This window comes from Caloenas nicobarica, chromosome 4 (assembly GCF_036013445.1).
Source record: "Caloenas nicobarica isolate bCalNic1 chromosome 4, bCalNic1.hap1, whole genome shotgun sequence".
NCBI classification, from domain to species: domain Eukaryota; kingdom Metazoa; phylum Chordata; class Aves; order Columbiformes; family Columbidae; genus Caloenas; species Caloenas nicobarica.
The window spans coordinates 50008146-50020948 of record NC_088248.1 but is presented as its reverse complement, the minus strand read 5'-3'; the positions used below and the strand labels follow the sequence as shown (position 1 = coordinate 50020948).

The 12803-nt window shown below is 34.4% G+C and overlaps 1 protein-coding gene across 1 annotated transcript in view; it reads left to right on the top strand.

The window, feature by feature from the left end:
- The first annotated feature begins 394 nt into the window (after window positions 1-394).
- CEP135 (centrosomal protein 135) overlaps window positions 395-12803 on the top strand; it is a 32147-nt gene continuing 19738 nt past the window's right edge. The window contains exons 1-12 of the mRNA XM_065634247.1: window positions 395-507; window positions 1687-1877; window positions 2367-2534; window positions 3938-4079; window positions 5189-5273; window positions 6228-6356; window positions 7844-8059; window positions 8642-8707; window positions 9665-9815; window positions 10842-11040; window positions 11510-11651; window positions 12226-12369. Coding sequence (XP_065490319.1) covers window positions 395-507; window positions 1687-1877; window positions 2367-2534; window positions 3938-4079; window positions 5189-5273; window positions 6228-6356; window positions 7844-8059; window positions 8642-8707; window positions 9665-9815; window positions 10842-11040; window positions 11510-11651; window positions 12226-12369 — 1746 coding nt within the window. The remainder of the gene's footprint in view (window positions 508-1686; window positions 1878-2366; window positions 2535-3937; window positions 4080-5188; window positions 5274-6227; window positions 6357-7843; window positions 8060-8641; window positions 8708-9664; window positions 9816-10841; window positions 11041-11509; window positions 11652-12225; window positions 12370-12803) is intronic.

Here is a 12803-nt window from a genome sequence, read left to right as displayed (position 1 = left end):
GTGACTATGATTCAAAAAACTCAGAATCTATTTCTTAGTATTCCTACAGAAAGATCTTTTCAGAGTTCAGTTCTTAAATGCTGGAAAGAAAAATTTATGTTCATACTCTAAGACATTGGGAAAGATGAAACTAATTTCCAAGACAAATATTTCTTTATAAAGAAAAATATGTAAATATGTTTAAAACTTTTCAGTTGCACTATGATTCTGGTTTGGTTTACTTAAATTTTAAGGGCACGCTTAGGCAGAGTATTTCCTACACAAAATATGCTTTTACCATTACTTTTTTTGGTATTATTCCTTCTTTAAAGGATAAATGCTGTAACAGACAATCTTTTGCAGGTGTCCTATTTTTCCTGACTGTGACAAAAGCTGCCTTGGAGGTGTGTTTACAATGACTACAACTGCAGAGAGAAGGTTCATTAATCTCAGGAAACGTCTAGATCAACTGGGCTATCGGCAACCATTGGGAGTGGAGAGTTTGCCTTTGGTGGAAAAGCTTTTTAGGTATTCAAAAGGAGATTCATTAAAAAACATAGTAATCATATAGTAGGTATTGTTTGATTTTTGACATATAAGGGAGAATGCTTTGTCAGAAGATTATTTTCAAGCAATACTATTTGAGAGCTAACATTCAGTTCTTGTGTATGACGAAGTCAAATGGGTTTGCTTAAGTGATGAGAACATCTGAAGATTTCATTTAATTCAGTAGAATTGTTTCTAAGGATCTATGGTTGAACCTCATAAGAGAGCCAAGAATAGTCACTATTGATATGTGCTTAAATGACACACTCCTATAACTGATTGTATAAAAAATAATCCCTGTTGTCTGTACTGTGGCTTAAAATAAAACATTCACAGCTCCGTGTTTATGATCTCATTTGGAGAAGTTTGAATTTGCTATCTCTGCAGTTTTTACAGGACACATAACAGAAGAAAAACAAATATTCAGTTGACCTCCTTAATATATCTGCAATTTCATGGCCTTGATATGATTACAAGCAGCATAATTTCCCTAGTAATCCAAGTATATTTGGCTAAACATGCAAATGTAAATAGTCTGGTTCTGTTGCTCTCTAGCATCTAATGTAGACAGAAGAACCGTACATAGGCAGATGTGGAGTAATCTGCCTTCAACATTGAAGTCTCATTCTAGTGTCTAACAGATAGGTTTAATCTCTCAATCACCAACTTTGATATGATTTTCACAAAAGTGTTTATAGCTACTTACCACTAATCTCTCTTTATGGAGCTTCTGATCTCCATATAAAAACTAGTAACCTTGTGGCCGTTTTAATTATTGACTTCGAGTTTCTTCTGTGGTAAGTAGTGCTACAACTTCCATAGTGCTTGGAGGAAAAAATCGTCTTGCCAGTTTTGAATATCTCACTATGTAGAAAAGAGAGTTTATTGAATTATCAGCTATAAACTCCTGATATGCTTTCTAAATATCTTTATTTTTTATATTTGCCCTGCCCTTTCCTATCTACATTTTTAAAGTGAATGATTCCTGTCTTTCAGTTTTTCTTACATGAATGATGTCTTTGCCTTCCTTTGAACCCATTTGTTCTATAGTTCACATGGTATCAGAGAAAGAGTTTTGTTTCTCAGATAATAATAAATATTTGCATCTGCAGTGTAAAGGCTGATAACAATTCTAACATGTCTGATGCTCCTTTTTTCTAGTGACCTAGTTCGTACAACCGAGAGCTTGCGCAGTGCAAAGTTATCTGCTGGAAAAAATGAAAAAGAATGCAGCAATTATGATGCTATTTTGGAACCTTATAAAACAGAGAATGCTGAACTTACCAGGGAAAATAATGAACTGCATTTAGAAATACTAAAACTGAAAGAACAATCTGATCGTCATGTTAAAGGTAGTATAAAAATGATGATGCTTTTTTTTTAATCCTTGCATGCCAAAATAAAATTGTGTCTAAATCCTTGATTCTCAGATTCATTTATCAGTACTTATAAATGAGTGTGTGTTGTCATTGACTTTGATGTCTTTAATGAATTAAGCTCATGCACATTTATTTTGTAGTTAAACAGCATCTGAGGTCCTGCAAATCATTGTTTTAATCAAACATGAAAATGTTAGAACTTTTAAACACATACTTTCATACATTGAATGCTACTTTTAAATTTAAAATTAAATACTGCTGTTAAATGTGCCAAAGGGGTTTTATTTGTATAACATGTATAAATATATACTTTATGTGTATACGTATACACATACGTATGTGTATTCGAAAAATTCATGTTATTGAAAAAGAATATAGAATTCTCTTTAGGCTTATTTTGTTGCTACTAGGAAAAATAATAATGAATAAGAAAGATAATGTTGCTTTTTCTCTCCCTTGAAGATTTGAAAGCCTCCTTAAGGAGGGTTGAACATGAAACAGGTGACTTGAAATTTCTGAATAACCAATATGTGCATAAGATTAAAATGCTGGAAAAAGAGAACAAAGCCAAGACTGAAAAAATTCAGCAGCTTCAGGAGAAGAATCTGCAAGCAGTGGTGCAAACACCTGGTGAGTGTACATAATCGCAGATATGTTAACTTCTCTCTGGCCTTTTTTTGGGTCTTCAGAACATAATCATTTTATCTCTAGGAAGAGAAGTTACTACAGTAAAGTAACTATCCAATAGAATAACATTAGCTTTTGAAAGTTTTGACTCTGAATCACAGTCTTTTTCTCTGTATGGAATAAGTTTCATTAGCACATCACATGTGTTAGGGACAAATTTGAATACAAACTTAGATTCAATACATGGCTATTAAGTTAAAACATGACTGGAAAGCACTGTTAATCAACAGTTTTGGGGTTTTTTTTAATGCTGCACCTAATTTAGTCAGAGACAGGTTGTTTGATACTTGAATCTTTTTGACAGCTAATTGATGTGTGACTGATTCAGATTTTTGTAACCAAGATCTAAAAGCAGCAAGGTGCAAAATATGTCTACAAAATAATATTCCAACTCTCTGAAAGCTTACATTATTTAAAGGGTCTTTTGATAACTTAAAATGTTCTGGATGTTATTTTCAGGTTAATTTCTTTTTCCACGGTTTCATTTTTCTTCTTTTTTTTCAAGGTAAGGGAAATAGTGAGAAGCATTTTGAGACATTTTGAAATAGTCTTTTCTTTCTGAGTCATTGAATTACCTATGTATTTTTGGCATCTGAGATAAATTAATAGATAGTTAGATTAAATTAATATTCCTCTCTATTTTTCCATGCCTTTCTGCATTTTATGTCCTAAGTTTCAAAGATGCCATATTACACTTTTGTCTTTCTGCATACTTGCCCATTGGTCACCAGACTTCCGGGATTTTTCTGTACTACATCATCAAGTACTGTATAGTCTTATTTAATTGTGTGATAAAGAGTAATTGTTCCCTCTGGAAATAATACTGTGTTTTGCTTTATTTTTACTATAAAGTTACCATGCAAGAAAATAACCTGCTCTGCTTGATGTGCGTATGATATTCATTCACTGAAATGACAATAGGATAGAAGGAAAAAACATTACTAAACAATGCAGAGGTTAGTTCAGTCATAAAATAGTTCTTAAATGTGAAAACAAAAGGTCTTTTGCAATGTCTTAATTTAGGTTCTTTAGTAAGGTAAATCACTAATAGATTCAACAAGTTCGAACTGTAGAACGTTTAGGGTTTTAAACACTGAGGAAAATTACTGATACTGAACTTTGCATGTTTCCTTATTATAAAACTGAACTTTGACAAAGCTGATACTAACTTGCAAGAATGGTATTGTCTAGAATGTACAAATTTTATCAGCTTATTACAGTGAGATTAAAATGGTGACGTGCTAGTTCAGAAGCAGTGGAATAAATGGGAAATTTCATTTTGTATTAAAGAAGATTACTCCCTTGCTTTAACTTCAAGTAACAGGCATTTGGGTTTGGGCTTTTAGGTGGCAGAAAAAGAAGCATTCCCTTCAGGCGACAACGCATGCAGATAGACCAGCCTGTCCCTCCGTCAGGCGTTAGTGCCTACCCAGTTCCTCAGCCAGAGGACCCTTATATCGCAGACCTTCTCCAAGTGGCTGATAATCGGTAATGTAACAAACTTTTAAATTTTGAAGTGTAGGTGTTAAATACCTGCAGTCGTTTTCCACCTCCGCCCTCCTTTTGCCTTTCAAACTTGCTTCAAACAAAATGGTATTTGATGATATTTTAAGAGCTCTATAGTTCTTAAATAGGATTTTGCTTAGTGATTGACAGTGCTGCCTGTGGCAGAGTTGAAATGGATATTTAATAAGCTGCTTGTTTTATTAAAGGATTTGTCTTGAGATTTCTATACTGGTTTTACTGTCATACCTAATTTTAGATACACTGGAAAAAAAGCTGGCTGTAATGCTTTGCTTAAGGGTAAACTGATTTGTTTTGGAAGCCTAAAATATTCTTGATTTTTGTAATATTATTTTTGTCTTGAGAACCTGTATTATGAAAGGTTCAAGTCAATTGTGTTTTCTTATTTAGCTAGTTTACATTGCTATTAGCCTAGTTTACATGCCGAGGTGTTGGCAGCGGGGGGAACTGCAGGTGTGGCCTCTCTAAGAAGATAGCAGTGGCTACCCTGTGCTGGACGCAGCCAGTTCCACCTGGCTTCAAAACAGACCCGCCAAGCTGGTGGCTCCCTTGTGAAAATGTATTTAAGAAAGGGTGAGAAACAATGCTGCACAGTAACACTGAGAGGGAGGAGAAGAAAAATATGAGAGAAACAACCATGTAGACACCAACGTCAGTGAAAAAGGAGCGGGAGGAGGTGCTTTAGGCACTGGAGCGGAGATGCCCCTGCAGCCCGTGGAGAAGACTGTGGTCATGCAGGATGTTCTTGCAGCCTGTGGAGAACACCACTTCAGAGCAGATAATTGGTAAATTATCTCCCCATCTTTATCTTGACCCATGAGCCTTTTCCTCTTATTTCTGCCCCATCCTGTTGAGGAGGGGGAGTGAGAGAGGAACCGGGTGGGGTCTGACAGCCAGCCAAGGTCAACCTGCTACAAAGTCTCAAACAACAGCTCTGCATTAATATTTTGTATGAACAAAACTATTTTTTCTGAAATATTTATGTTCAGGGGCAAAAATATTAACATTGAATTTGTGTAAACATATGATTCTTCCATGAATCCACATTATAAAAGTATATTGCTACATTTCAGAATTCATGAACTTCAGGCAGAAGTGACAGAGCTACAGGAAAAACTGGAGATATCTGAATGTGGAGTGAAAAATTATAGCAAACAGGTATATTTACAGGTTTATTATTACTTAACTGTAGCAGCTATTGCAATGGCCTTGATTATAACTTGTGTTTTAACCTCATTGGGAAAGCATTGTAGGGCTTGAATTACTTATGTAATTGTTCTACAATTATTCTAACTTGCCTATGTTGAGCTATTTCCTCTGCTTTTGGAGACAGCAGCAATGATAAAATACTTGCCCGCTGCTTTTGCTGATATATTTTGTGTATTAAAATTACATTAAATAAGCTAAACTTGATGATCATAAATAGAATTTGTGTATGTCTAGGGTTTTTTAGAACAGATCCAAAATAGTAATTCGATCTGCAGATATCTTAGGATAATTTTTTTCACTGTTTGGACACATTATATTTTTTCAATTTTAATTTTTGAAAGTTAATTTATGAACAACAGATTTTACAATATTTTAGAGTGGATTGAATAAGATATGTATAATCTTTAAGTGAGGGAATTCAGATGCTCATATGTTGTTATATTTTTAGTATCTGGGATTAGTGGACACCACCCTATTTTTTGTTCACATCTTGCTTTTCCTTTATCAGTATTCCCTGTTTTTCAGTGACTGAAGTAGTCACTGCATTAGCTGATTTAAAAGCTTTTCTCCTAAATTTAAATGCTAGTCTCAGATGGTTAATTTGCAACATTCATTAACTTCACTTTAAATGAAAATTGTTGGTTTCTCTTCAAGAAAATAAGCTAGTAGGAATTGTTTTAGGTTTTTTTTCCCATGAATTCTATTTGATTTTTAAATTTTTCTTTCAAATAAATCACTTTTTTCAGAAAAAATCTAGAATTAAATAAAAAAGTATATTAAAGATAAAAATTGCATTATTAGGTGCATATCTTTTTACTGAATGTTACATAGGTGTTTATTTGAAGAAAGGTTCTATTAAATGTTATAGAACTTACCAAAGAACTTTTTTTCTTTTCCTCAAAGGTTGAACTAAGAGACAAAGAAATAGAGCGTCTCATGCTAGCATTGGATGGTGGACGTTCTCATGAGGTTCTCTCTCTGGAATCGAGAAATAAAAGTAATGAGAAGCTTATCAACCATCTGAATTTGCAGGTAATGGATTTATTACTGTTGTTTAGTCAAAACTAAAAATACTAGCAACCTAAAAAAACCCCCACAAAACTTCTAGCTTTTTATTTTTTTTTTTTTTTTTACATTCCATTTATGCTTTAGGAACTAACAGTGGTATATGTACTTATGATAAGGAGATATCTGTAGATAATCTCATCGGACAGTGGGGAATCTTCCTTGTTGAATTCAAATGGTCCCCACCTTTACTCTGACCTAACTTGCAAGGAGAGGAGAAGCTTAGGATAAAGACATTTGTGTTTACTGTGCATATTAGCATGCATTCAATATTGGTCTTGGAATGAGGATGTAAAATAATACAAGACAGGAAGACAGGCTGGAGTACGGACCAAGTAAAGCCCATCTCTGGATTTATACCATCGATTTTTCATTTTTACAGCTGAATTAGATGTTTTGTATACTGATTGTGCATGATGTACAATGGCATGAGAGCCACGTTGCAGAGTTTATTAGCTTAGATTCAATGCTCCAAAATTACAGAACGAGCTACGACTTGGAAGCAGTACAGCTGTGTTCAGTGATCCTGAATTAGTAAGTCATGCTGAACACAAATTGATTGTACAGAGAGTGAGCCTAGAGCTGCATAAAGCAGGTTTTGGGTCGTCAAGACTATTTGCTCAGGCTCAGTGCCAACCACTTTTATTCTCTGACAATAAATGGATGGATATGTCTATGTAGTAGTATTCATGACTATGAGAGGGTGCAGACTTTCTTCTGTGTCTACAGTAATACTTCTTTCTGGAGTTTTGAGGAAAGTTGTGTGGACATGGAAGTGGAGCACCTCTGTTATCTTAAATCTTTCAAGATATTCCAGGCTTTCATTTTCCTGGGTCGTGTAATTTATTGCGTATATTTTTTTATTCCTACTCTACATCCCTGCCTCGCTTCCCTTTACTCTCAGATAAGGGTACACTGGGAAAAACAATGTCTGTAGAGCAGGATTTCTGAGGATGGTTGTGTTTAAGGTGCTGAGATATGTTGGGGGCAAGAGGTTTTGGGAATCTGATCTGTAAAGCTTCACATTTGTGGAGGAGCAACAGTGAGACTAAGCCTAGCAAATATACTACAGAGGTGGAGAAAAGAGTGTGTCCTCATATCTTCTGAAATTTAGGGCAACTCTTAGTACACTGGGTCTACCAGACCAATGCCCAAGACAGCTTTCTATACAGATCTCTGCTTTTCAGTACTTCTTTTTTAGAATACACCTCAGGTTTTGGAGACTGGATGAAAATCAGTGTAGTAATCAATTCCTTCACCTTGCACCTTTGTAAAGTCATATTTTTTCATATTGATAACCATTAAGTTCTAAAAATAGAAAATCTTGTCATTTTTAACAAGATGTCCCTTTTTTACTATGGGTATAGAGATAATATATTTCAGAAGATTGGGAGGAACTTTTGCTACCTACTTTAATAATACATATTAATATTTTAATGAAAAATATCTTTCAGGTGGAATATCTTCAGCAAACAAACAAAGAACTTGAAAATCGTATTCAAGACCTCCTGGACAGTAAACAAAATGTGACCAGTGAGGTAGTGCATTTAAGCAATAAAAATGAAGAATTGTGTCAAGAACTGAATGAAATAGACCACTTGGCACAGCAGTTGGAAAGACACAAGGAAATTGTGCTCGAGACTGCAGATAAGGAAATAGAAGAAGCAAAGGTAATAACTAAGGTGTTACACTGTGAAGGATCTGCTCAGCTCTTACCTATCTTTATAGCTTTTAATTGCAGCACATGACCTGTGGGCTTGCAAAGGAAGATTAAAAAAATATTTTTTTCAGTTCACGTAACATTATACAAAATTTCTCACTAAACGATGATTAATCACAGTAATTTTGACTCTTTACTGTATTAGATGAGATGAGTTTAGTTAAGAGGCAGTCTGTCTTCCTCCTTCTGTTAGCTTAGTATGAAATAAAATTCTGACGTATTTAATACTACTGATCGACAATAGATGTTTGCAACAGTGATGTCTGTATTTGCAGGTTTTTTTTCTATGAGTCGTCGTGCAATGATTTATTTAATTGTTGTGTTCCAAAAGAGCCTGGATGTGCATACCACAAATTTTTTGTGCTTTCAGTTCATAGGAGATTTACTAGTTAACATCTGGCAGATTACAAAGAACTAATTATACTTTATTTTTTACTAGAATAGTCTGTTTCCTTAGGTTTTTTTGTAACAAAGGAATTGTTGCCATTTTGAATATGTAACTTTTAACATGTAGGTTAATTTTGGTTGATAGAAAGAAATTGAAAGAAAACACAATGAAATACAGGATCTTGAAGAAACAGTAACAAGGCTTAAATCAGTAAGTAAAAATACTTCCAATTCTTGTTTGTAGCACTTTTATCATACTGTTATCTGTATGATTCTTTTATTTATTATAAAAATTAACAAGTAACAAGAGAAGTTTTATACTACCCCAAAACTCCACTGTAGTAAATTACTAACTACATCATATTGTTGCAAAAATAAACTGAAAGAAACCTCTGTAGACAGTGCGGTTGACTCTGTCCTTATTGTACATTTCCTTATGTCTGCTATCTGAAGTTGTAATTTCCATTACAATAATTTTTTTCACAAGTGGGTTATAACATCTTAGAGGATCTTCTTCATTTAGAAATTTCTTTGTCTCTTAATCAGCATGTGAATAATTACGCAATACTTGGCTCCCTCACAAACAAAGCATAGTAGCTCAGATGAAAAGCATCAGTATTATCAAATCCTTGAAGACCACACTCTTTCAAGCACATAGCAAGTTGTGTATTGGTTGAGTACAGTGTTTTGTTGTTTTAGTCCTTCTAGTGAACTTGAAAATACAAAAATATTTTGTTTTCAGGGCACCAGAGTATAGGAAAGACATTCCAAATAGCATTTGATTAGCTGCAGAGTTGGGTTGACTGTATTGTTATGTACTTTAACACCAACAGTATTACTAAATGCTATTAAAAATTATTTCTTGCTTTAGTTTTTTTCCATGTTTGCATCCCACTGTCCTTCTGGTTGGTTTCTTGAATTAAACGAGGTTTAATCTTGCTTGTTTTGTTACTGATTGCAAACTAAGTCAAAAGTAATGCTCACTTTGAAGTAGTAAAAAGTAGTCTAAAAACAATGACAGCCTTTAACAAATGTTAAAGCATAGAACATCCAAGTTCAACAGAAGTAAACAGTGTTGAATATTAAAAGTTTAACAAAATGGTAAATATTTTTTTCCAAATGTCTCTATTGGCACTTCTAATTTTTGTAATAATACTTGTCACTTCAGGAGTTGTGCTCATGTCGTAGGGAGAATGAGAGACTAAATGAAGAACTCTTTGGAAAATCAGATGATAAAGAGAATCTTGAACTGCTGCTAAGCCAGCTTGAGCAAGAGAAGCAAAGGCTGACAGAAAAAGCAGAGAACTTAGAAATAAAAGGTAAATCATCAAATGATGATCCCTGTAAATTATCTACATATTATTTTTGAAATAAAAAACCTTACTTAGTTAAGATACAATTAATAATACCAAAATATTTGATACATGTAAATTAAAAGAAAACTGTAGGTTTTCAGTCAGAATTGAAGGGAGAACTTTTTTCTCAGAAAGGTGTCTTCTATATGTATGTGAGAACTGAAATTTGAGCTTTTTTCTTTGATGTCACAGGACGTGCTAAGACTAGTACTATGGCAATTTCTTACAAAATAATTTATTTTGCCCAAAACTGTCCTTATTGTCTTTCTGTGTGAGTAAATTCAGACTGTGTTTCTTGAGACCTTTAACTAGTTGGATCTTGAAAATCTCCAGGAATGGAGATTCCACAGCATCTCTAAGCAATCCATTCCAATGTTCATTTATCCCCAGAGTGTTAAAAAAAAAAAAAAAAAAAAAAAAAATCATCCCCTGTATTACTTGTAATTACCCGTAAATTACCTGTAGCAACTAATCAGCTTTGTTCCTTGTTTACCTACTGTGAAGAAACTGGCTCTGTGTTATCTCTAACACCCTTTTGGTGTTGTCATTCTGCCTTTGGGTACCCAGCTCTTCTCCAGAGTGAACAAGCCCAGTTCCCTCAGCCATTCCCCACAGGACAAGTATTTTGCTCCCTGACCAGCTTGGAGGGCCTCCCTTGGGCTCACTCAAGTTTAGCAACATCTTTCGTGTACTAGAGGGGACAAAACTGAATACAGTATTGTAAATGTGATCTAATCAGTGCTAAGTAAAGGGGAATAATCACATCCCTTGATCTGTGTCTCTGTTGATACAGCCCAATATGTCGTTAGGCCTCTATCGGTTCTAAAGCATGCTGCTCACTCATGTTTAGCCTGCAGTCAACCAGGACTCCTACATCCTTTTCAGCCAATTTGCAGCCCAGACGATTGCTGGAGTTAGTCCATCCCAAATGCAAATGTCGTGGAAATTCATGAGGTTCCTATACAGTTGTTTTTATTTCTTTTTCTGCAGAACGAGAACTTGTTCTAGAAATAGAAAGAATGAGAGTAGAATATGGTATAGCCCTAGGAGACAAATCTCCATCTCGTCTAGATGCGTTTGTAAAGACTTTAGAAGATGACAGAGATTATTATAAGCAAGAATTAGAATATCTTCAGAAAATGATAAAACGAAGGCCCAGCCCAAGCCGGAGGACTCCAGAAAAGGTAAAGTTCCTGCCGTCGAGACAAGCTGAAAAAATAATGGAAGTGCTGTAGAACCGTTGAAGGAGCTATCAAATGTATTTTCAAATTCCATAGCAGTAAATTACTGTAGTAGTTTTTAAAATTACATTCTTAACATAAAAATTAACTGAAACTCGAGGGAACTTGCACTTTTTTTTTCTATTCATGTTTTATGGTAGCATATTAATTAATTATTGATCAGTTTATTTGAAATAGAACTATGTGATAAACAGAAAAAGGTTGATATCTTGTTAGCCACTTTGCTTTTTCTCTTTAACAGTTCTTATTATTTAAATTATACCACTAGTGCATGGCGTTTTCGTGCAATTAAAATTTACTATGTATGTATTTTTCATGTATTACTAATAGCGTGAATGGTTTCTTCTTTTTATATGAATTATCAAAATATTTTAATCAGTTAATTTTAACATAAATTTTATGAATCACTTTGCAGAGTGAAGATCTTAGATTGATCACCAGAGAAAGGGATGACCTACGGTCCATGTTAGACAGATTTGAAAAACACATGATAGACATTCAATCCAATGTCAAATTATTGACTGCAGAAAGAGATAGATTAAATGTTCTTTATGAGCAGGTAAGAAGAGATAGCTTATAATTGGCATTGAAATAATTGATCACCACTGGTTGTACTGTTGCTTATTTAAAATGAAAAAACTTTTCTCTCCAATAGAACTGGAGGAGATAGACCTACTAGAATACAACCAAGAATAATAAAATATATACCTATTGTCATTACTTGTTAACGAAATTATGTAGTTCAAATTATGTATTAACTTCCAAGCTATTATAACGTACTGTACTGCCATTCAGAAAAGAGAAAGATCAGGAAAAAAAAATCAACAGAATACATGAGAAAGTTGGGTAAGGATACAGGCTACAAAGCAAGGAAGAAGTAGTAGTTAACTGATAAGAAAACAGCACAAAGTTAGGCTATGCTTGCAACAGTAGAAGGGTGATGAATATGTTGGCAGTGTAAGTTGTCATGCCACTACATGATTTAGGGAATATATTTTAGTTATCTAAGGAAAAATAAGACTATAATAGCACTTCTATTGTAATAACAGCATTGCAACTTTTTTTTTTTCTGTTAGTGTATACACTGTATTAATTGCAATCCACATATGCTAACAAACAATAACCTTTTAAAGTCTCAGAGTGAATTGAACAGGATGAGAAGAGAAGCAAAACATAATTTAGTTTCTCAAAGTCAGGTGGAAGAAGAAAGAGACGTTGCACTGACTGACTTTAGAAGACTAATGGCAGAAAAAGAAAGCCTCCGAGAAAAATTAAAGGTGAGCTTTTATAGCTTCATTGCTTACAGTGAGGTGGCATATAGGGAAGGCTTATACAATAACGTCGTGTTTGTGTTTGGCTGTCTGTCAGTTCCCCTTTTCAACAATTTTTGAACTTATCCGATTTCAAACTCACTTTCAGAGAGCTCAATGAGATGTCTGAATTGTACTCGTAAACTCAGTTCCTGGGTGGGGATAGGGGGAGAGAAACACGCTTTAAGTGTCTAAGGGCAAGTGCGGCATCATCACCTTGTGTGAAGAACCCAGGTATGAAGCCCCAGCCACAGAATACTTTTGTGTGTATGCACTACTTTGAAGATGCTTGTGTGTCACATATGGCTCTTATCCCACAAACTGAGGACTTTATGGACTTTTTCATATAACTAATCTATAGTTATTGTTGCATTTGGTAGCAGAATATATTTTAAATGCCA